General features: G+C 37.2%; 1 protein-coding gene across 1 annotated transcript in view; it reads left to right on the plus strand.

Moving 5' to 3' along the window:
* cdh22 (cadherin 22) overlaps positions 1-25,651 on the plus strand; it is a 219,968-nt gene that overhangs the window by 88,789 nt on the left and 105,528 nt on the right. Inside the window, exon 3 of the mRNA XM_004068783.5 lies at positions 16,032-17,133. Within this exon, the coding sequence (XP_004068831.1) occupies positions 16,903-17,133 (231 nt within the window). The 5' untranslated portion in view covers positions 16,032-16,902. The remainder of the gene's footprint in view (positions 1-16,031; positions 17,134-25,651) is intronic.

Here is a 25,651-nt window from a genome sequence, read left to right on the forward strand (position 1 = left end):
TTAAGTCAACTCTTAAACACCAGAGCTTTAGCTCCCGTGTTTACATTCTTTTGACTACCTTAACTCTTCATCCCTTTACGCAATTAAACAGAAAATGTAGGCGGTCAAAGATTCATGGTATGTAAAAGAACGTGACTTATTTAGGCTTAAGGGTTAAAGAACAAACTTTAGAAAGTTTTGTCGGATTTTTTTTGTTTTTTTTGTTTTTTGATTCGATAATCTATTGCTTTGATAGCAGTGGTTTTACCATTCTGTTTTCCGGGATCTCCTTATGAAACTTTAAGATGTTTATTGACATGCTCGGGCTTAAAAAGGTTTGTTTACAAGTCATGCATAAATACACACACACACACACACACACACACAGTCCCTAAACTCATATTCTTCCAGCTGCTGTTTTTCGAAGACATGTTTGTGTTTTTGTCTCACAAAAATGACACAACCATTTGTGACATCTGTGGACAATTCTCTTTCATATGTTAGCTGTTTACTAGCTTGAATTAATGACGCGCTGAAGCATGTGTGTTTTGTGAAGTGTTGTGTAGAGTTTCAATATCCTTCAATGGGTGGGGATGCTAAGAAAAGCCTTAAAGCTGAGTTCATTCTCATCATCTTGGTATTGGGCATGATAGGGTTGGACTTGGGGAAGTTGTTTTAAAAGTTGTACTGAATTAATTAAATGTGTGCTTCCCCTGCCAAAGGGGGTAATGTTGTAAACATGATTTAATAAACAAATTGACATTACTGTTAAAGAAAAGCAGGACAACACATCATATAAAGATATGAACTGACTGCATGTAAAAGGTTCAACACAATTCCTTCATCTCTAATATTGAATGTTTGTTTAAGCTGCAACATCTAATGGTCTGCTCATTTTGGAGTATTCACTGTTCTTTTGCTGGTTTGCATGGCAACCTAACTTTTCTCTGAAGGGGCTGTTTGTTTTGTATTATTCTCACAGAAAACAGCCTATTAGAACTTTACCACAGTTTTCAATAAACTGATATGCATTCCTTTTTTTTTTTCTTCCTCCCTGTGACATGACTGGGACCTGCTGGGGCCAAGTGACTGTGACAAATTGGGATTGAAAATGACAAAATAGGCCATTTAATAAGCATAGCATAGAGGATCGGACGCTGGTGTCGGGTTCACTCCAATAAGCAGACTGTCTGAACTCCTCCCGGGTTTGGCTTTGATAGCGGCTTTCATCCATCTGATCGGGAGATTCTGGCATCGGAAGACGGAACCGAGTGTGTCATGGTATCTACAGCGCCTGGATGTGTTAAGCTGCTCGTGGCTGTGTCTGTGCAGAGGGGGAGCTTTATGTAAACATAAAATCAGTACAACGTATCAACGTGAGGCACACATAGATTGGTATATAAAATAGAAATCAAAGTAAACTTATTTTTAAGGTTAAAAACCTAAACCAATCACCAGCTTTCCGGGATCCCTTTTTTTCAGCACTTCGAAAAAAACAACTAGTTGGACTGTGTTAACAAGTGTTAACATGTGAAGCGGAGGGGGGGGTTCCTTCCCATGCATCCATATATGATGTTTTGGTATTATAACGTGCTTGAAAAATCTATGTCAAATGTATGTAAATTTGTATTCGATATTCTTGTGTTCATGCGTTGCTATGCAAGTTTCCACGACTGTTTTCAGGCTCTATGTTAAAAAACGAATTTAAAAAAGAATATGCGGCCATTGAACATCCCTTGCTGTTAAACCTAGTAAAACTTTGACCAATCACAGACTTATATTTGGTATTAAAATATGGATGACGTCCCTTTTAATTCACGAAGTGACAATTGTTTGAAAATTTGAGGGGAATTTAATAAGTGCAGTTTGTGCACCGCTGGAATTATAAAACAAAGTCTTTCATATATTGGAATACAATGTTGAAAATCAAACTGAAAAAGCTGAAAGAACAAAATGCAAAACCCTAAAAAGATTGATTTTTAGAGGTGTGGGTGGAGAGATGTTGAGGACAAAAAAAAACAAAAAATGAAAAATAGCGAGGAGAATATTTTATTTAAAATTAGTAAACAATGTATTAAAAGCAAAAATATCACTATAATAAGACACGAAGGATACGAAATGGCCATTTGCTCCTTTTTTGTAGTTCTAGTACTTAGAAGTGTTACATGTTTTCATTGGATAAACTGCTGTTGATTGTAGTTCATTAAGCAGGGTTTTAACCTCTTCCTGAGTGGTTAAACTTTTCGGAAGTCTGCAATGTAAAGGTACATGGCTCAAACAAAATAACCTAATGGGAGGGCTTGGTAAGAAAGGAAGCTTTAAGAAGAGAGCACACAATGTGAGCAGAGTTCAAAGCCTTCATAGCATCAAGGGTCTGTAACAGGGAAACAGTCAGTTATTTCCAGAGAAACTGTGTGCCTCCTGCAGTGTGAAGTTGGTCACTGATGTATTGAGCGCAAATCTTTCCGAGTTAATCCTCCCAGAGCAGAGGAAGGCAGACAAGTGCGAACTGGAAAGGCGCTCTTTACGATTTCCATTCATGTATTTCTTGTGATAGAAGAGGAAGATGAACTGTACTGAGGTAGTCAGCCGTATGTGCGCGCAGTAGAACAAGCTGCGCAGCAAACCCTATTGAATCGAGAAAATAAAGTGGTGAAAAAACGCCAAAAACTGCAGAAATTAGTTTGGTTTGATGCATTAGCACAGGAACGGGAACCTTTCAAGAAAAAGACAATGTTAATTAAACGTTTAACGGTTTTTAACTGTGAAAACAGAACACAGCAGTAAGAAAAAAATAAACATTGCCAAAATGATTATTAACCAGCCACTGGCCGGCCGTTGAACCGTTATGTGTTTCTAGTTAATAAAATGTAGAGATTCTTTGATGCTTCGGTGTAAATGCAAAGGGAACAGAAACAAAACTGAACAAAGGTGAATACACCATAGCATTGTTTTGTATTTGAAACAAGCAAACATTGTATGGGTTACAATTACGACAGCATGTCAATGTAAGCTGTTTTTATGTGTAAATACCGTATTTTCCGGACTATAAGTCGCACTTTTTTTCATAGTTTGGCAAGGGGTGCGACTTATACTCCGCAGCGACTTATATTAGAAATAAATTGAAATAAATACATTGTTAACCCTCCTGTTATGTTCATTCGTGAGGAACAGAGATGATGTTTCTGGGTCAATTTGATGTATGAGATATGTTAAGTGTCAAGAGGATGTTAAGTGACTCAGAGAATCAGCAAACTTTTTTTTACACTAAGATCTTGAAGGTTAACAACATAATATTCTATTTTCCAATGATTTCATAGATTCAGAAATGCAATAAAAGTGAAAACTGTTTCTACAAATACAGGATGAAAACAGAGTATTAGTTAGCCAATGATGCTTCATGAAAGGAATAAATAAATAAGTTTGAGAAAAAATTACTGTGAAATTATTAGATAAACAGTCTGCTATGATTGTGTCATATAAGGTTGTGAAAGTTAAAATGCGACTTATAGTCCAGTGCGACTTATCTGTGTTTTTTTCTACTTTATAATGCATTTTTGGGCTGGTGCGACTTATACTCCGGTGCGACTTATAGTCCGGAAAATACGGTAAATGTCACTATGTCTGACATTGTGAAACGCTTAAACACATTTAAACAAACTTTAGCTGTATTTCTATTGTCTATGGACCCGCGCAAATTTGGTCTGAGGTAAATAAATACGCTTCATGGAAACCCAACAATTTCGAAAAAATCAAATCTATCGGGCAAAAAACAGTCTACGGTTCGAGGTGGTGGTTTTGGAGGAGTATGGAAATTGACATATTTTGGAAAAGTGCAATGGAAACACATTTTTCGAAGGAAATGAGTCACGTGACCAACAACATGATGGCAATGTTTTTACTTGGAAGGAACTGGCTGTAAATCATTGTCAATATCTGCTGTAAATCATTGTTCACATCCGTCAACATGTTTTTGAAGAACTTATCGCGTGAGTTGGTTTGTGTTTACTCACATAATTATGATTTAATGAAAACAGTGTAATTGTGAAACTGCGATTTTTATATATTTTTTATGTTTCTAGAATTTCAATAAAGTTTTGTGCGAATGTGGAATGGAAACGCATAAATATGTAGAAGTCAGTCAACAAAAATAAAAATACTAATTAATAAACACTAAATAATGGCCGTTCAGGGTCACGTATGTTTATGCTTGGAAAACAAAATTTACAGAGACTGCCCCTTTACTGACTATTCCTTTTGTCCTCCTTCTACTAGCCTTATTTACTAAAAACTACAATGTATTGAAGATGCAAAGATCCATCTCAACATGCAGTATGTTGCAACACCAGTGGATGCTTTTCTAAGTTTTTAAGGCACATTTAACACTGAGCTTCTAAAAAAGAAAAGAAAAAACATTGAGTTTTTTTTAACACAAAAACGCCTTTTCTAACACAACTGGACATGCAGTGCTGGGCAATGATTTCAAAAATATGTCAACAATGTTTTTCAAAGCAGCATTAATTACTCTCAAATTGAAAATGGACAGTTTTTGCTTTTAGAAAATGCATTTGTTGCATTATATATGTTTTATTTATCATGTTTTTATTTGTAAAAAAAAAACAAAAAGGGCAAAGCACTTCCTACATCTTTTACAGAAAATGAAAAAGAAACAAAAAAAAAATCACTGGCTAAACCCTTTTACTCATCCTGCTATTCCACTGCAGGAAAAGATCTCCTCAGTTGTGACCCGAAAACCTGAACTGACAGCTTTTGTCACAGCTATGGGGAGAGTGTTTGAACAAGTCAACACTTCCTTGGAAATGAGTCTGTTTGATCTGGTTTATTCATAAATGATGAATAGCTGATGAACACCACAAATCGTGTTAGAGGCGGATTCACCCCCATCAACTTGAGTGAGAAAGTGTTTCTAAAGAATGAAACTTTTTTTTTCTTCTACATAGAAATTCCCAAATTCTAATACAGTTGTCTGATCCTGTGAAATCCTGTGAAAGCCTGTAGTTAGTGACATTTTTTAATATTTACATTTCATCTCATGGTTAATATCCTGAGAGATCAAAGTAATTTAGCTAAATAATAAAAGCAATAAATACATAAATAAATAAAAGGATGTTTAAGATCTCGTTTTATTTGGTATTCTCCAAATTTGCATGTTTAGGACACCACACCCTATTGGCTAAAATTACTGCAGTGAGATGCTTCTTGTATCTATTTACCAATTTTATAAACAGTCTGGGTAAAAGTCTTACTTACTGTTTGACGTAGAAATAATTAATCTGAAACGTTTTAAAAGGTTTTTGGGCAGTTCAACCCCTTCCAGGTTATTCCACATCGTCTCAGTGGAATTATAGGATCAGGGGCCTCATTTATAAAACTTTGCGTAGGATTTGCGTCAGAAGTGGCGTACGGATGAAACATAGGACGTGCGTACGCACAGAAATATTCAGATTTATAAAACCGTGCGCACGCACATCCTACGCATCTTTCCCTTAATAAATCACAACCAATTCTAAATGCTGTGCAGCTTTTGCGGCTTCATGACACGCCCATAATTGCCCATAAATAGTCCGTGAAATGCCCACAAATGAATATTCATTGATTGCGCAACCATGGCACACACCGAGAGGAAATCAAAAAAACGTAACTTCACTCAATGTGAAGTAGAATTTATCGTTGGCAAGGTGGAAAAGAGGAGAAAAGTGTTGTTTGGAGGGCACAGTGTGGGCATTACTAATGCCAAAAAGGCACGTGGCAGACGCTGTAAATGCTGTAGCCTCACAACCTCGGACCGGGGCTGGGGTGGGGGGGGGGCCGGAGCGCCAGATGCACCGGGTGACACGCGTGGTTTCTCCGAGTGCTCCTCTGTAACGCCGGGCCCAAAGCCCGCAGAGGTCCAAAAGGACGGCTCGAGGAAGTCGGAACCGGCTCATAAGCCATTCATAAGCAAGTCTTCTTGCTGTCTAAAGATGCGTTCACTCCGAATTCTTCCATTTGCCACATCTTCTAGGAGCGCAAGATCAGCCATTGTGCGTCATTACGCATTGTGATGGGGCATTTTATTATCATCCATTTAATTGCATCTGACAAGCTACAGATGTCGGTAATAATCGACGTGGAAATGCTCAGCGCAAATGTAATTTCTTGTTGCTTTCTGAATGGTTGAGACATACGCCATACATTGTTTTATCAAAAATAAAACAAACTAAAGGCATATGTATGAATACCATAATTCCATAGCTTATGAAGAAATGTTTTAATATGAAAACAACTTTCCCCAGTGGACAATTAGTACATCTGTCCGTCCGTCCGCACGTCAGCACCTATATCTGCTCCGCCAGACGGACACATTGGCGGAAATATCAGTTTTGTACATTATTTCGTTCTGTTAACTATATTATTTATGAGGATGAATTGCACAACATGCCAATATTGCAGAACAAATTTCACTTTTCTTTTTGCAAATATGTGTTCATTTGAATTTCTGTTGTAATTTTCGTTTGATTTTTTTTTGTTTGTTTCACTGCTGATCGATCAAACGGGTGTTCGTGTAGGCTGTTAATTGAAAGACTTGCTTTGTGAAGTCTTCATGTTATTTATGAGAGGCAGTATTGTCATTTTCACTTTCACGTGTTTCTTCCATCTGCCGACGGCATCGCCGTTTCTCATTTCATCCGTTTTTGTGCGTACGCCTGGGTCAGAGCTTGCGTGAAGGACCGCACATTTTCCCGTCAGGTTTGCTTTTTATAAATCTCAACTATTGCGTAGAGAGTGGCGTACGCCTTCTTTTGTGCGTACGCAACGTTTATAAATGAGGCCCCAGGTCCTGCTGCAGGAGTCCAGAACCATAATACTTCCACCTCTTTGCTTCATAGTTATAGTACCATTCTCATGGTTGTCTGAAACTCACCAAGATGCTCATTTTTATTTCCTGTTAGAGGTTTATCAGACAAAATCCAATCCAACATCCAATTAAAAAAATCCAATCTAACAGTTCACTACATGCAAACACATGGTGTGGTACACTTGTCTGAAATTTGAACTACTTTGTTTCTAGAAAATAATAAACTTTCAAATTAAGTGCACAGCAAATCAACAATTTTGTAAATTTAAATAAAGACACAGTTTACCTGAACTTATTTGTTTGGCATTTTAATTACAAATCTTTATCGATGTGCCATTACTTCCAGGCTGCCCTAAGCTACACTTGCTTATAAAAAACATTTATTGGTGGCCTTGGATGAAACGCATCTGCGTCAACACCTGACCACGTAAACAGTTTTATCTAAACTCCTCATCTTTTGCACCTTTGGATATCTGTTTGAGTAAAAGATTTATTTTGCTCCAAAACATTCCCCAATGCACACATCATTTACAAAAAACAAAGCGTACGTGCCATGTTTATGCTCATTTCTGTTGCCGCAAAGAGAGGTACTGTGAGCCAACAGCTCCAAAGCGGGGTGTCTAAATTGCAGGTCCAGACGGCGCCCTTTACGAGCTGTCATGCATATTTAAAGCTAGGGTCATTCATATTTCAGAAAGCATCTTTATTTTATTTTTTACAGTGGACAGAGTATTTTCCAATGATTCAGCTTTTTTTCCACTGATTTTCTATAATGAGACGGGCAGAATTTTAAAATCTTAACTTTGCATTTTGGGATGTATTAGGTCACACAACTCTACTTCCATGTCCTTAGCTGTAGCATCTCCGAAAAAAACGAGTCTTATATGTTAGTCAGTTGCTCACTTTTTGTGACACTTTTATCCCAAACCTTTTCCATCGTTTTAATTTTTAACTCCTTAATTCCCTGTTATGAGTTTGATCTTTTTCTTTGCAACCTTAAGTGGAAACCTCCTGCCACTACAGGGGTCTCCTAACAACTTGACTGCACATTAGTTTGTCTCTGATTAAATACAAGTACGTGATCACACTGCATATCTCCATGCCCGTGGATCTGTATGTGTGAGAATTTGCGCGTGTGTGTGGATCACAGAGACCGAGAGGTCTGTTTGTTGGTCATTGGCTTTGTGCCAATCAGTTTGCAGTGATCAGTCTTGCCTGGCTGTCGTCTGTCCGCTGCCAGCTGTCAGAGGGCTTGCTCTGGGCATGCCCGCTGATGAGAGGCTGCAGCCGTGCTCTAAAATCCATCCAGCACTCTAATAGGTCACACATGACTGCACAGGGTTTGCCAATAGCCTTGGACTGAGGAATGAGTACAGAAGGGAAAAGAGATAGAGGGACGAAACAGATACAACTATCGCCAAAGATTTAAAGGTCGGCAATATATCTGTTTAAAAAAAAATAAAAGAAAAACAGAAGTGATTCTTCTTTACAATTGGATTCAAGACCTGGAGGAAAAACAGATCTATTGTTTTCTCATTAACAGAGAATATTGTCACTGTTAGGAAATAAAAGAGCAGTAACTGAGATTGCACTAATTAGCCTTTTACTATGAAGGGCTCTTGTTCCACTTCACAGTTTTTTTCCTCTTTACTCATTAGAGTTACCCACTTTTAGACCTAATGATAAGTAAATGTGTACACGCGTAATGGAATTCCCTCTGTGGAAAAAAAAACACAACAGAAAGAGATTTATGTAGACGACTAGATTTTTTTTTCCCTTTCAGACACCAAACACTTGATAAAAATATTTAAACAGAAAAAAAAATCTGAGGCGTTGGAACACAGCAACACATTTGAAACAAATGTATTTTAATTAAAAAATGAAGCGTCTGCACAGAATGTGACTGTACGGGAACGGCAAAGGTTTACATCCCAGTGTTGTATGCCTTTGAGGCATGGTGGAGTAAATATTATACTTCTTTGAAGCTATGACTCCACAGCTCGAACATTTTTAATTGCAAACTTTGAAAGAAGTACTTCTGATTAGTTTAAATCAAGCAGGGTTTTTTTTCCTTTTATCTACTTCATTTCAAAGCGCCACAGGGCAAAAAAAATCCTTTTTATCTTCATAAACTGTCTATGAATAATCTAGTTTTTAAACCGTCTTAAACCTTAATTTGAACCTGTGTACAGTGCGTTTACTAAAGTATTCATAATTTATTTGTTTTAAGTTGTTCTGTAGGTGATAAAGAATGGCTGGAAATGGATATTTGAAATGTATTTAAAGAAATCCTACTAATCCGCAGTGTCCGGTGGATGTTTTTGCAAATGTAGGCAACATTTGACAGGCTATTGGCCATCTGCCTGTTTATTTTTAGAGTTAAGGCTAAAATGGAACCATGCAAAAATTCTCCAGAGATTACTCTGCTGTTTTTGTGTCACCAGAGGCCTCAGCAAAATAAAAAATAAAAACATTGAAATGAGGACCAACAACGTTAGCTAGGCAGCTTTTAGGACAGTGCACAAAAAGTCGAACTACATCGAAAATGGTCTCTTCTCCTTATAACTACAAAAAACACACCTAAGAGAAATGTTATTAATGGATGATAGCTTATTTTCAAATATATTTATTGGTCGAAAGTATGTCTCCTTTTATCTAAGGAGGGGAAGACTTTAAAATATCTGCAAAGATTTAATTGTTTTATTAGTTACAGTAACAAAAATGAGTAAATTGGAGAAATCCCTGTAGGGAACAATCTAGAAAATTGCAATTTATTGTCCAGGATCAAATCGGACTACAATTAAAACAGATATTTTTCAAAAATGGTTGAAACTTGTAATTTAGACATTTGTTTTGAAGTTAAGGCTTTAATTTTTTAGCGTGACAAAAGTAAACTATCAGGACTTCCTGCCCTCCAACCATAAGCCAAGAAAAGCACACACTCAGCTGAGCTTCAGCTCTCCTACAGATGAAAGGAGTCCATTTTTAAAGATAAATACCGACTAAGTTGGACCTGTTCCTGGTGGACTTCATGGACTTCTTTATGGACAGAATTTCTGGGCGCATCCGAGGGACAGAGAGGATTTCCGCTCTGCTTTTTGCTGTTGATGATGTCCTATTGGCTTCCCTGAGTCAAGACCTTCAGTGTGTGTTGGGGGGGGGGGTTCACAGCCAAGTGTGAAGCCGGATGAGAGTTTGATCTCTTTGACTGGGAGTAGAGCTCCTGCCCAAAGGGAAGGTAGTTTAAGTATCTTAGGGTCTTCTTCACAAGTGAGGGAAGATCTTAGTGTGAGATCGAAAGGCTCATTGGTACGGTTTGCTGTTATGAGGTCGTTGTGTTGGTCCCAATGGTGAAGAAAGAGCTGAGTCAGAAGGTGAAGCTTTCAATATATAGGTCAATCTTTGTTTCCAGTACTTTCAGTCATGACTCAGAGAACAATACCCTCTTGATACCCTCTGTAGGGTGGTTGGGCGCTCTATCAAAGACAGGGTTAGGAGCTTGGTCACCCAGAGGGGATCCAAGTGGCTCGAGCATCTGGTCTGAATGCCTCTCTGGGGAGGTCGGGCATGTCGCATCAGGCAGAGATTCTGGGGAAGACTCAAGCCTAGATCTCTCAGCTGGCATGGAATCATGTCTGGATTTCGCGGGAGGAGCTGGAGGAATTGATCAGGAAAGGAGTCTCTGGACATGTTTGTTTTGAATGACCCGCTCCTGGATTAGTGAAAGAAAAGATGCATGGATGGATGAATATCTTCCTAATGTTTTATCAGATTAGGAGTTTTACATAAATGATGCTTAAAGGTCCACAGATTATCACATCAGGTGACATGCAACAAAAGAACTGAGAACATCCTGTCAGCTGCAGAAAAGATAACCCCTTGACCTTTTACAGAATGCTCCCTTGCATAAGTGGGAAAATACAAGATGTACATTCCTTAGGAAAGAATGTTACAGTTCTATGCAGGGGCCAGGGATACATTAGAAGACGCAGTAGAGGGTACACTTAGAGAAGTTCAGATAAAAACTCACTGATGTTTCAAAAAAGATCCATCTTGCGAAAAGCTTACACGTCACCCAATGTGTCTGTGTCAACAAGGGTTCCTTGTTGTTGAGTACTCTGTTATGTTGCTAAAAATACTCAACTATAAACCAAATTCAAAGCACTCTACTTCAAAATAATCTTCATAAAAGCAACTCAGATGGTGTACTTTTAGTGTTTGATCATTTTCCACCTTGTTGTCATGGAAAACTGAAGTTTGTGTATTTCTCAGAGTACAAACAATGGTATTTTCCTAGTTTACAGAAAAGTAAAATTGTTGCATCTCTCCAAAAAGCAGGACCAGGGCATTCCAAAAGTTTACTCTGTAAATATATTTGGTATTCTGGGCAGCCAACAGGTTGGTGAAATGTCTTAAATCCCGACTAAAGATGCTGAAAAGCTGCTGAAGTGCAGTAGAAGCAGACCAAGCTTAATTTTAGCCTATAGTGGATCCATCTCGAACTGGACCTAAGGACGTACATAATGGACAAAGTCAAACAAAAAAATGTGCTTTGGGCAATAAAGTTATGGCAACTGATATTAAACTAAGCCTCCAGAGCACACAGTTCTATACATGGCAGGATTCCATTTAATAGAAATTTCAGTTAAATCTCAGCGGATGTGAGACAATGATAGTTTGTGATCAACTGAAGTTTTGTTTCATGTCCCGAACGCAAAAGAGGAACCATCTCTTTTCCATCATCTGTCCTTATCATAATCTACAGCTTTCTTTCCCAAAGTAATCTTTAATTCCCAGAATTCCAATCATCTCTTCTATTACATAATAAGTAGTGTCAGCTGGTAAATGTGAGTATTACGTTGATGAAAAAAAATCCTCATCAGAACAGAAATTGGATTCTTTTCTTTTGTAAGGACCATGAGCCCATTGAAAGTTACGTTTATCAGTCTAACACAGTGATGGATTATAGTCTGCGAGTTGGGCTAAAACTAAAGACCTCATAAACTTGGAGAAGCTAATGTGTTCAGCCTGAGTGAGTGGCAGGTACCATTAAGAACAACTCAACACATTAACTTGTTCATTGCACAGATCTAGGCTCTGAAATACTAGCAATTTGTAAATGAATTGTTCTGTCAAAAACCTTTTCCAAAGACCATTTGTTTAAAGTCCAACTCCGATCATCTTTGAGATCTATTATAAATTGTTCCCAGTTGTCTTTCGATTATAATTATGTTGTTTTTTTTATATATTTTTTTTACCATTTACTGCATGCATGAGGGGCAACAGACGAGCAAGAAGCATACACTTATCACTTGAACAGAGCTAACCGGCACCTTCCGAAATGTGCAGGGTTCCATGGAGTTGAAAAAATGAAAAATCCGTACAACATGCCTACTTCACCCTTACTTACCCCTATGTGTTGTTTAAGTATTTGCTGTGACCTGTTACCCACAGCAGGCACATTGGGGAAAGATGTGCATGATCATGAAACCATTAGGGCAGTTGTGACTAAGGCATTACTGAACTTAAAAAAACATAAGTTATTGGGGATTTCACAGAAAAAGAGACCCAAGTCCAGCAACATAATTGGTTACCTGACAAGTTTACATATACAGTATGTGTGAGCCACATTCATTTAAGCTTGAATCCCTGAAATGCATGACTGGGTTTCTTGTAAATGTAGTAGCAGGGTCAATTATACGGTGTGTGACAATCTCCAAGTTCTTCCATTAAGCACACCAACAGTGCAACTCTGATTGAGAAGGTCAGAGTTGTTTAAGTTTCCCATGAACTGTTTGCTCTGGAGATTGGACACCCCATGAGCAGTTGTTTCCAATACCACGGACACTGCCCTGACCAGCAGTCTGAGAACGAGTCTCCCCCCAAATCTCCAAGCTCACTATTGGGAAAAAGCAGAGCGAGATTAGAAGACCTCTCCCAACCTGGAGAAATACTGTGGGATAAACCATCTACAGGCCTGAGGAGCTTTTCTTTGGCTGGCTTTGCAATTCTTCTTTCTTGAAGTTCTATGACCAGAGACACACTAAATGTTGTTGTTTCTACTCTTTTTGCTTCTCGCTTTTTTTTCTGAACGTTTCAATGAGACCATTAATCACAGCTGCACACACAACACAGCAGAGTTTGTTTCATTCCGTCTTGGACCATTTCATTTTTCACTTCTTATTTTGACTTGGTCTTTCTCCTTTAGAGCATTTCCTGTTTCTCCTTGGTCAGCTCTGGCTTTTTTCGGCCAAACTCTGCTTGTGTTTAACAACACCCACCGACTGTGTCTGCAACATCGTTCTACTCCCTCATGTTTCTCCCAAGTATTGAGTGGGTGTTGGGTGGAAATAATTGATTAGTACTTTTATCCAATTAGTGTTCCCTCATGCAATTAATCAGTTGGTCGATGTAATGGCCGCTTCATCAGTCAGACAAAAGGCAAACAGATGCCCTGGGTCGGATGTGAGATGAACCACTCTATTTTGCTCTTCTTTTTCCTTCTACCTGTTTTTTTAACACAACATTCCTGGTCCAGTTCAGCTCAGTGCACATTTTTGAAATTATTTCCAAACACAAGAGTAACTGTTGGGTAAAAAGTTCCCTTTGGATAATCCTACATCAACTAACACTTAATGGGTTTTGTGACTCAGCAGCACATGAAAGGGATGGGTAGAGCTTTGCTTTATTTAACATTTGTGTTTTACAGAAATCATTTAAGAGCCATGCAATGTATGAATGTGACCGAATTATGCATATGCCCTGCGGTGGACCAGTGAATGATCCAGAGTCTACCCTACCTTTGGCCAACGATAGCCGGGTAGGCTCTAGCATCCACATGACCCAGCATTGGTTTGGAAGATAAATGAATGGATAAATTATCAAGCTTATCTGCTGTTCATTAAAAAATGCAGATTATTGGGTGGCAGTAGCTCAGGTGGTTGAGCAGGTTGGCCAGTGATCGAAGGGTAGGCGGCTCGATCCCCGCTCCCCCCAACCAACCGTCGTTACTTCACCCACCCTGCCGCCAGTGTGGTACCACTGGTGTGTGAATGCGTATGAATGTTCAGGTGATAGTCAGATGGGCCGCCTCTGTCAGTCTGCCTGGGGCCGCTGTGGCTACACCAGTAGCTTACCATCACCAGGTATGAATGAAGAGTTAATGAATAACGGACACCCATTATAAGTGCCATGGGCGTCTGGATAAACTGAGAAAATTCCAATAGTATTATTATTTTCTGCTGTTTTGTTTTAAGACCAAAGACAGACAATTCAGAAACCTGAGATCTTTGAAGGTTTTATAGATCATTTCCTTTCAAATAGATATTTTAAAACCAAATGTTGACTAAATGAAAGTAGGCAATTTGTGTTAAGAAAAAGTTCAGGATATTGGGTTGGTTGTTTGCAGGGCTGAATCACTCCCAACAATAGATTTGTGGAGTCTTTTGATTGCAAAACCAATATTGATTTTCATTTTAAGAGCCTGACAAAGAAATACCTACAGTATGTACATGTTTTCTATTTCTCAATGCCAGATTGTCTGGAGTTTTGTTACACTTAAATAACAATTTCTTTTTCAACTTCTTTCAGTGACAGATTTTCACATTTTTCTTTCATATAGATGAATCAGCCTTACCTTTAATACCAAAGAAAAACTTTTGACCAACCAGGCTGTGGGCAAAGAATATCTGAGGGTGTAATGGACTGTCTGGCACTGAGACATTAGCAATGAATTTTCTTGCTCTGTGGGCGGTGGAGTGTTTTTTTATGTTTTATATTTGAAATTCTTATATTTACCCAGCTTGTTTTTCCCAGATGTCATCAGGATTTTTTCATGTTTGGTTTTGCTAGATTTGAGCCCATCTTAAAACCTCAGACTCTTTGTGGTGTTCCTTTAGCTAAATCGTTTTGTGTGGGCTCTGCTGCATTTCTTTGGAGAGGTGTCACTTGATGCTTGGAAGGCTGATGGGTCTGCATGAATGTTTGTGGTATTTAAAGAATGCAAGGATACACATTTCTAAAATGCAACATCAGATTGCAACAAGATAGGCACCATTATTCCTTTTGCCTTTCAATAAGTTAAAACATATTGCTACATGGTAAATATTACCAATGATGTTTGTGTTTATGTATGACGGAGCATTAGGGCCACCATAAAAATGAAATTTAAATTACGAGAATAAAGTCGTAAAATTATGAGTAAAAAGTCATAACGCTACTAGTTTATTCTCATTTTACAACTTTGTTCTCATAAAGTTAAAAGAGTGAATATTTTAAGAGAGTAAAATTATGATTTCATATGTTATAAGTTGAAAATTTATAAGGATAAAGTCTTAAATTTCTAAAACAGCCAACCAATATCATGTTTTAGTATAAGAGACGTAGAGCTCATTGTCCGTCATTCAGCATTAGTTTTACAAATAAGTGAAAGTGTAATAGCCTTTTAGTGAATCAGGACTGTTTATTATAATTATAAGGATATTGAAAAGAATTTGCAGGAGATGGGCCCTCTTCAGGAGAAGATTCACACCACAATGAGTGGATTTCCACTGGACGTGCTGTTCACATCATTGGAAGGACAATACAAGAGGTCCAAAGGCATAAAAACATATAAATTCCTATTATAATAAAATAAATAAAAAATAAATAGATGGTTGCATTGATGCCTTTAGTCGGCATGTAAAGTGGATTGAGGCTTAAATAACCAACAATGTTTTCTAAAAAGTGTACCATTTTCTTGTTAAATTACAACTTTTTTCTCATAAATTTATGACTTGGTTTGCACAAGAGCATAAGAAAGCACAAGACACTTAAGCTAAATTCCTTGTATATGCACTGTACTCGGCCAATAAAGCTGATTCTGACGTTATTATCGTAAAATTACGACTTCATCTCATATATTTATTTCTCATAAATGTATGACTTTATTGTTGTAAAATTATGACTTTTTTCTTATAAATGTAAAAGTTTATTCTCGTAAAATTACAATTTCTTTTCTCTTAAATGTACAGTATGACTTTTTTAGCATACTTTTGTTTTTCACTGTATATATATTAATAGTGGCCCTAATAGTTGTGTTTATGTAAATGGAGTTAGAGGAAAATATGTGTAAACCATTTAAATTATATTTAAGGATGTGGATTTAGAAAGAGATGAAGTTTTAATTTAATCTCTTGTCTTTTCTGTCTTTCAGGTAATTTTCAAGCTTTTGAGAGAGAAAAAAACGGAGTCTCCGTGTTGAGAAACAAAATTCCTATCAAGATTTTGGGAAAAGATCACATCAAACCATGAATTCTTTTGAAGGGGAAAAGGTTCTACGATCAGATGCAATCACCAGCAGTAAATTCAGTTTGCCTTTTTTATTTTTGAATTTCTGCTTCTAAAACTTAGAGCTCTTCAAGAACTAGAGTTGGCCAAAATTTCATTTATTTATCTTTAATGAAAAAATAAAATTAAAACATAAAATAATTTTTAGGCTTAAAGCATAAAACCAGCTCTCTCATAAAGCTGGTGCTGACATGGCTCAGAGTGACCTTAGCGGAGCCACAGGCAGTAAATACTACGGGTCCACAAGTGCTAGTACATCATCAATATCCTTCTCCAAAAACATGTTTCTTAATGGCTGTTTGTCCTTGTTTCCTCTCAACTGACCACTGAGTCAATCAAGTTAAATCACTTCTTTTATTTTTTGTCTTAGAAAACCTTGAAAAACATTTCACAGTCAGTTTGCAGGTCATACTTTGAAGAGAAAATCAAAAAAACTTTACAAGCCGAAAGCAGATAATATGAAGAATCCCAATGACTGATCATGCTACAACAAACAAACACGCTCTCAGCAGGTGATTCAAATCCATGATGCTCTGTGGCCTGCTGAGTATTCTGCAGACAACCTCAGATTGATTTGTGATCCCATGGATTAACTTTCAAGTTTTTTTTTCTTTTTTTCCTTTTTTTCCTGGAAAGCTTTTAAAGTTTTTTCAGGTGTTTCTGGAATATAACCACCGCCGAAATAGACCATTTGTGTCCACACGTGTGCTACATAAAGTTCTTTTTTTAAAGTCAAGATGGTATTTTTTGGGAGAGTCCGAGCTTGGACGCTTTTGGCCACACTTGGTCTTTTGTGTTGCTGTAACTTTAACAAGTCCGGGGCTTCAAGGACTAGTGGCACAATCTCAGGACAGGTCAAGCAGGAGGAAGGAGCCTCATCACTTGAACGTGTAAAGAGAGGATGGGTGTGGAACCAGTTTTTTGTGGTGGAAGAGTACACAGGAACTGAGCCGCTATACGTTGGAAAGGTAAGGTGTATTGTTTCTCATCATGTACAATTTTTTACAAAGTAACTGAATTTAGATAAAAAATATAAAAATAAGACATGTGTTAAAGGATTTACTGGAATTTTAGTAGTATAACTCGCTTCAGAGCATAAGTTGCTACAAAGTAAAGGTTGCAGGAGCCACAAAATGCACAAAGAAGACCTAAAAAAAGGTCAATAGATGAGTCAATTCTAAATATAAGTCGCACTTCTGGGAGAGAAGTGCAACAATTCTGAACAAATCATGGGAATATAACGGATAAATGAGCCAGTATTTATTTTTTACGGATCAAATATAAAACAATATTGAGTATAGGTTGCACCCCTGGTCAAGCTGTGCAAAAAACAGTAACTTATACAGAAATTAAATTCCTCAATGGTAAAAATAATAATCAAGGCAAAAAGAGCAGGATAATTTGCATAACAAACTTCCGATTTGCATTAAAATTAGTAACATGAGGCCTTCAGCGCTCATCCGTTGGCTCAGTTGTTTGACAGGACAAGTTAAAGAAAAAAAATAGTAACATGTCTTAATACTCGTGCTGACTGGCTTTCCTCGTTATATTCCTTTTAGCGACACAAAATCTCTATAATGAGCTGTTCACATCATTTCCCCCAAAGCATTTCTGTTAGTGTCCTTGAAGAGACGAGAAAACACACGTACCACTCATATATCACAACACATCTGCACAAAGGGGCTGTTGAGCACAGACTTTCTGTTAAAATTGGACTAATGCATTGAATTAAATGTATTTTAGGTTGGGTAATGTACAGTATTAATCTGTTGATACTTTAGTGTTTTGATCCGTTCGTTCAAGTTTTAGTTTGCTGAAAAGCTTCAAAGGTTATAGGAGTGTTTAAACATGCCTTAAGCATGATTTGTACATACATTTTTGCTCCTTTATTTACTTAATTTACTTAATTACTACTTAATTTATCTGGATTAAGATGGTCTCCATGTGTGCTACTGATAACAAACATTCATTTTTTTTTTCTAAATGCGTGAACATATCTCGCATAATCACTCATTTAACTACAGCATGAAAACCAGCATATTTGCAACAGTTTTGAAATGTCAGTCATAATTTTAAGGTATTTTTCTGTTGTTTTTACTCAAAACCCATTTTTGATAGATGGAAAATCTAATTTGATCCTGGCGTTTCATATCTGTTAATTTGTTAACTTTTTTTTTTTTATCTGTAGAGCATCAGTTCTTAAAAAGAAATGATTTTTTTTATAAAAATTGATTTACTTATAAATTTGCAGAAGTAGTATAAATGCATGCATTATGGCTTATTTCATAGTAAATTCAAGTTTTAGCACCACTCTATGCCGTTGTGTCTGCAAAAAATTGCAAATCCTTTAGCTCTATTAAAACTCAGATAACCCAGTCAGTTGTTGGCCTCAGGACTACAGGATTATCAATATCTATGAACATAGGCACTAACACGTGCAGCTTACTGATTTGGCCTCTTATGTATCAAATTGATGATTCATTTTCATTTAATACAATGCATTTCAACAGTTTCTAAACTGAAAAAAAAATGTGCTTTTTATGCTCATCTAATATTAGAGACTAAAGACTAAACCCAATTGTATTATTTCAAAAAGGAAAATGTACAAAAAAAAAGTCACTAATATTATTTGGGCTTACAAAAAAAAAACTGCTGTAATAACATCTTTATCATCCTAAGTAAAATGAAATTAATAAAAAAAAATGACTCAAAACCAAGCTTTCTTCAAAAATTAAACAAATGACGGTTTCTTTTTTTGCTATAAAAGGTAAAACAGTTGTTCTGGCTGCTTTTTAAATCTGTTTCAAAAATCCAACACAACGTTGTCACGTTGATGTTGCTTTAGCACGTGGGACTCTGCTTTAAAATAATAAAAAATAAAAAAAGAACAAAAAGTCGCCTCTTCGATGGTGCTTGAAGCTCTCTGACCCACTTGTGCTGAAAACTGCCTGCTTTTCAGTCCACACTCTGCATAGCGAGCTTTTCAAGGCTGAACCTCTCGATCATTTTGTTGTGCAAGTTTGATTTATTTAGTTATTTTACAGTTTTCACAGACTATTGAGCCTCGTAACAAAGTTTCTGTTAGGTCAACAAAAAAGTTGCTTTAGTTGGCTATACTTTTTTTTATGATTGTTTTACCCATTTTTTTAAAAGAGACGTAAAACCTTACACGTAGCGTTTGAGCTTTAATAGAAGCGAACCTATCTTCTGGGTATTATTATTATGTTACCCAATAAGGTTTTTGTTTTAGTGCCAGATTTTTTTATTTTACATGGATTATATTCCTGTAACTTCAGTTAGATGAATCTATAGTACTATTTGAATTTACCTAACAAGGCAGATACACTAGTAATTATTTATGGGTTATATGATCATCTCTACAAATCATCTTCTAATATGAACTACAACAAATGTTTTCTTTTTTATTATTATTATTATTTTATTATCATTATTCATTTACTAACCCTAACCAGAGGGAGCCGGTGAAACTCGTGCTGGTTTGCGGCGCCTTCCGTCCGTGAAACCAGGGTTCGACTCTGACACTTATTCCCTTCTTTACTTCTGTGCCGGTCCCAAGCCCGGATGCTTTGAAAAGGTTGCGTCAGGAAGGGCATCCGGCGTAAAACATTGCCAAGTTTACCATGCGACTCATTCGCTGTGGCGACCCCTGATGGGAAAAGCCGAAAGAGAAACAACAATTTACTAACCCTAACCCAAAACAAAGCCACAACCCAACAGATATTATCTATTATGTGAGGGATAAAGCCCAACAAGGTGTTCGTTATCATAAATTGTTGGGGTACATGAAGGTGCCAGTATCAGTATTGGCGGATATTTGCCTAATTGGAATTTTGCATTATCGGCCCGATAACAAAAAATCTACCGCTGTTCTTCTGACAGTTTTCAGAAACACTTAATTTTTATAATGTATACTTGTTCTTAATAGATTAGGAAGCTTATGTTTTTTTTTGTTCTGGTTTTTTTTTTCAGGTAAATGTTTTCATAGGGATACATGTTGTTCCTAATAGATCCTTGGCAATGGGGAGTTTATGGTTAACAGTGATGTCCAATATTCAATAAATGCTCTAAATGCTTAGAGATATATTCATATAATCTCATGGGATCTCATACAAACGAGTGATACTTGTTCCTATGAGAGCCGTTGCTGTATGTTAAAAAGGTCAAGTACAATGTGATTCTCCAGTAGAAGAAAAGTTGTGCATTTCTACTAAAGAAAAAAAAAAGGAAATCTAAACTTTGTGTTACTGTAGACATTTAAGTATTGGTATCAGCAAATATCACCTATAGGCCACAGTTGCAGGGGAAATATTGGTTATTGGTTTTTTCCGGAAAAAAAAAGGCCCATCCCTGATTAGGGTTTTAATAAGATGTTTGTCATTTTTTGTCTTTTAGTTTTTGTTTACTTAGTTAATTGTGGATTTTTCTGGGTCAGCCCAAATTTTTTTTTTTTTTTTTTGAGGGGGGGGGGGGGTTGGGGGGATAGTCTCAGAATTTAGGAGGGCATTACCCCCTCCCTTGCCCATGTCTATATCCGGCCCTGTCAACGCCATCTTTCTCTTTCCCACCAAAGACATGCACTAAACTACACCCTTTTTGAATATATTAAATAAACTTTCTATGTTTTAATCATCTCTATGCCCCCCCCCCATTCCTCATCTTCATTCACACATCTCATTCCAATGTGTCCAGTTCATCGGCTGCTTCTCTAATAATTCTTAGCAAGTTGATCAGAGGCGACGTGCGAACGTTCGCTTTACATAAGACATTATACGAGGAGACAGAACAATAACGCACAGAGAACTGAGCCTTTGCAATCACTCACGTGGACATCCATCATGCTCATGTGGTCCCCTTGCTCCTAATCGTTTAGACATGGCATCTGACCAGCTAATACTGCATCTGCATATATTGATCTTTCTATTCCTACAGGACGAGCAGGGGAGCTCCTCGCAGCATGCAGAGCATGCCGTTGTAAAATAATTATCCCTGACCACGACTTGCCTGCAGTTGTGACTGTGATGCATTCCTGCAGCGAGACCAGCAACACGGCCACAGGCAGCCCTGACAGCACCGAGCGTTGCATCTTAAAGGAAATGTAGGAGGAGGGGGGACTCTGAAGGCAGATTAGAAAAGATAAGGCTGCCTTGTGATTCATTATCAACCAAGGAAGGCGGTGAACTGATGGAAAATAGCTTTAGGGAGTTTAAGAGAGTGTCACAGCAGGATAAGAGAGATGATGTTATTAATATAATTATTATCAAATTTCATGTGACTGGGGCAGTGGCCAGGCATAACACAGCCAATAATGGTGTTCCTGTGGAGAAGATTGTCTGTATGCATGTCTTTCCATCTCACAGTGCGCCTCTCTGCTGCTGGACGTTTGCAGCAAGCGTATTTTCTTTTAGATATTGCTATTAGCAGTCAGCACACTTGTGGTTCCCCACTGCCCCACCCTGTGCCTTCCACAGCTGAGCCTCTGAAATTAAATTTAATAATCACATGGTCATTTACTGACTTTAATGGAGCTGATGTTAAGCGATATCATAATTAATAGCAAACGATCAGAATAGTACAGAGGCTGAAAACTGCCTTTTTTTTTCTTTACCGTTTTCTTGTGATAACGAGCTAATGAAGAATATACTGTAACTTTGATCTCTCCCTTTCCCCTACTGAGATACTGAGACTTTACCTGTTTTACGTTTCTTTATGCTGTGGTTAACAACAAGGAAAGCACAAGAAAACATTTCCTAAAATTCGTTTTTTTAGTCATTTTTTTTTTTTTAATTAGTGGACCTACGCTCCGAAGACGTCTTAATTCCGTCTCATGCAACAACCCCCTCCCCTTTTTCCCTAAAACCCCCGACAACAAGTTGAATGACAGATTTCAGGGCCGACGAGCATCTCTGTGTGGTGCATTCACTGAGCTTCAGACATTAGCAAACCCAAACACTCCAACTCAGTCTGATTTTTGCCATTTTCTATTACAATCCGCAGCAAAACAAAGCAGGTTGTCAGAGAAAATGTTGAACACAATAAAATTAATCAATTATAAATTGATTTTTTTTCTGGCGTTTGACAGGCAGAGCTGCTCGACGGCCCTGGGTGCACCAAAAATGGTGAACAATATTGAAGCTATCCAGCTGTACAGTTTAGAGCAGAGGTGGAAACACTTTTTGACTCGTGGGCCACAAAAGGTTCTACATTTAAAAATAGGAGCCAGATGAAGTGTTTTGGTTATCTCCCTCATAAAAGAAAGAAATAACATGGAATCTGGATGAAAACATGCTTTGATTTTGATTGAAAATTTATAATATAAAACAAATCATTTTGTAATTTTTATTTCAAAACTGTGGCTTTTTATTGTTATTTTAGTGACAATTGCATTATTGGGTTGATGTCCCTCAAAAAAAAAAAAAAAAAATCAAAAAAAAAAAAAGAGAACTTAAACAAACTTAGACAAATGCTGCGTTCATGTGATGTTGGAATCACCAGAAAAATGACTGTCCAGCTCGACAACACGAACACTCTACACATTTTTGTGTCCTGGGTTTTTGTTTTGGTTCGATATATGATTGGTGGATTAGAAAAAAACAGCAATGACAAAAGAATCCCTGTATTTAAATTGGTAAAAGAAACCTGTCTATTGGCTTAAATTAAGCCTGGGTTATGTAATAAAATATGTAAGGGATAATGGTCGAAGAGGTTTGCATTATCAGAAATGAACAGACGACAGAAAGCTCGAACTTCCAAAACTGCTTCTGTGAAGTCCGTTAATTTCTGATAATGAACAACACGAAGGGCATAATCTGGCTTATACTAGGTCACTTACAAAAAAAATGTCTTTTCAGTTGATTTTCTGTTCTTTCATCTTGTTATTTTTTAGGTTTATGTCACTTTTTTCACAAAAGAGGACGATTTAATTTGAGAAACCAAGCTTGAAATCTAAAAAGTTCAATTCCTCCTCGTATTTTATCTTGAATTCTTTTCTTTCCTTCTTTTCATCTGCATCCCACTCTTCAAATTAACCAAACAGGTTTAAGGAAACTATAAAATCACTCCTCTTTTTTACTCTCTTGCTTGCAATAAACTACGGGAAAGGGTATGACAGCCTATGTTTCTTTTATTTTTTATTTTTTTTAAACAAATTTAAATAATTAGAATACTAACTGGCATTTACACCAGCGCAGTGATACAGAGCATTTGGGCTATGGACCCGAACTTCTTTTTTATGTGTGGTATATCACTTTTTAATCGATACCCTACAGCCAATCAGACTCAAGTATTCACCATGGTATTATAAATCCTTCTTAAATTTAGCACAACACATGTTTGACACTTTCGACGTAAACAGTAGGGACGCAACGATTCACTTTCTGCTCGATTTGGTTTAATGTTGCAACATACAGTTTGGTTTTAAACCTAGAATTGTTGCATCCCTAGTAACTAGTAGGCTGAAAGTAAATGATATTGTTGCAATGATTGAACCTCTTTATGGTGCCTCGTGTAAAATCTTAGATTAGCTTCATCACCGCCATACCTTTGCAAGCATAAACAGGTTGAAGGATGGACTGGATGTTACAAAGTCTTGAAACTCTTTTACCTCTGATCTCGGATCCTCCATTTTCTATTCAAGTGTCTTCAATTAATTTCCTTCTGATTTTTATTTTCTTAGCCGTTCTTTCTACTCTAGCTGCCATTAACTCTCCTCTCTCATCTCGGGCCCTGTTTCTGTCTCCTGCGGTCTGAACCTTTCCTTTATTGCTATCTCCTCCTCTGCTGTCTCTGATACAGTCACCTTGTTAACACTTTAAAGCTGTTAAGATCAGAGAGCTTGACAAGCCGCGGTGAAATCTGGCAGGCCTGCTTCTGATTACACAGACTTTTATATAAGACAGCCAATTTGCTACCACTTTTGAACCGTCGGTAAACTAAGGATTCAGTGCATCTGTTTTGCAAATCTGCAAAACTATTCTGTTCTATTCTATTCTATTATTGTAAGCATCAAAAAGTTCACTGTGTAACAATAGTTTTCCAGTTAGTTCCTCCATTCCCAAAATTTCTGTTTTTTTTTGTAATTATTTAAATACTACTGAAACATCTCTCTCGCTGTCTCACTCACTATCTCTTTATCTCTTTCTCTGTCTCTCTCTATTTTTTTTTGATAAAACAAGGACATTTTTCTTTTTTCCCCCCAATTATTAATCAATGTAAGAACCCACTCGTTTTCATAGGTTGTTAGGGGCTGATGCTCGAAGAGCAGGTTTTTAGAGGAATACTCAGAAAAACAAGAATGGGGCAAAATATCGTTTTAAGGTTGTTTTTTATGAGGAATCAACAAAATACCCTTGAAAGTCTAAAAAGTTCTTTTTGCATGTTATAGGTGTTTTAATAAGGAGGACATGCTAGAAGAAAAAGCATTGGTTGTCTATCTTGACACAAAGCTGTAAAAGTGTGATGCCCAAAATCCTTCAACCCTAAGTTTGGGTTTAACAGCACCAAATTCATGGAAAAAGATGATCATCACTTTTTTTTTAGTGTAGAGGATAGTATAAGGTCTTGAGGCAATCAGAAGTAAAAGAATACATATATATTTACGGGTTTAAAGTTGTGAATTAATCAGATTTGACCCAAACACGGTCAACCTTTCAGTGAGAGAACTGCTGTTTGCACAACTTCCTGCTGGTTTTTAGGAGCTACAAGCAGCAGGGAAAGAAGGAAAATCAGCCTGAATCCATGCGTGTCAGTTTTTTCTGCCTGTGATGTCTCTACCTAAATTGAAGAGCTGCCACAGTTCTGCAGCCTTGACAGGTTGTAATAAAATATTTTAGTTATCTAAAAGACAGAATCAGGGGCTGTGATCATCTTGGTTTCACCTTGGTGTATTTTTAACCAGCGCAAGGGGGATTGCAAACTGCAAGCTACAACTTTCTTGCAGAATAATCCATTTCTCCAACTCCCAGCAAAGCTCAATGTCACTGACACTATGTTAGCTGAGACCTCCTCAATGGAAGTGACTTAAGCTACTGGATTGGTTTGTGAATCCCTGTGGGCATTGTGATGCTCTTTCCATGCTAAGGAAAACAGCCACTACTTAAAACTTGCCTTGGATTTGGATTTGAAATCTCTTGTTTGCTGGATTTGAGCCTTTGAGTGTGGCATTTAGGAGTTGAAATACAAAACTTATTTTATTTTAGTTACCCTTTAAGGATTGCTTAACAAATACAATTTTTTAACTTTTACCAAATTTACTTTACATGAATTACATTTTCATTTGGTGTCATGAAACTGTCTTTATCTCTACACTAAGTGGTGTTTTGTACTAACTAGATGCTCAAGCTGTGACCTTCAGTCTGCCGAGACCAACTTGAAAAAAAAAAAAAAAAGTCTAAAAAACCCAAAATGATGCGTGTGCTTTTGAAGCTGCCAGCTTGGATCACATCAGAGAGGATGGCCTGACAGAAGGAA

Source organism: Oryzias latipes, chromosome 5 (assembly GCF_053564925.1).
Source record: "Oryzias latipes strain Hd-rR chromosome 5, Olatipes_Hd-rR_3.1".
Lineage (NCBI taxonomy): Eukaryota > Metazoa > Chordata > Actinopteri > Beloniformes > Adrianichthyidae > Oryzias > Oryzias latipes.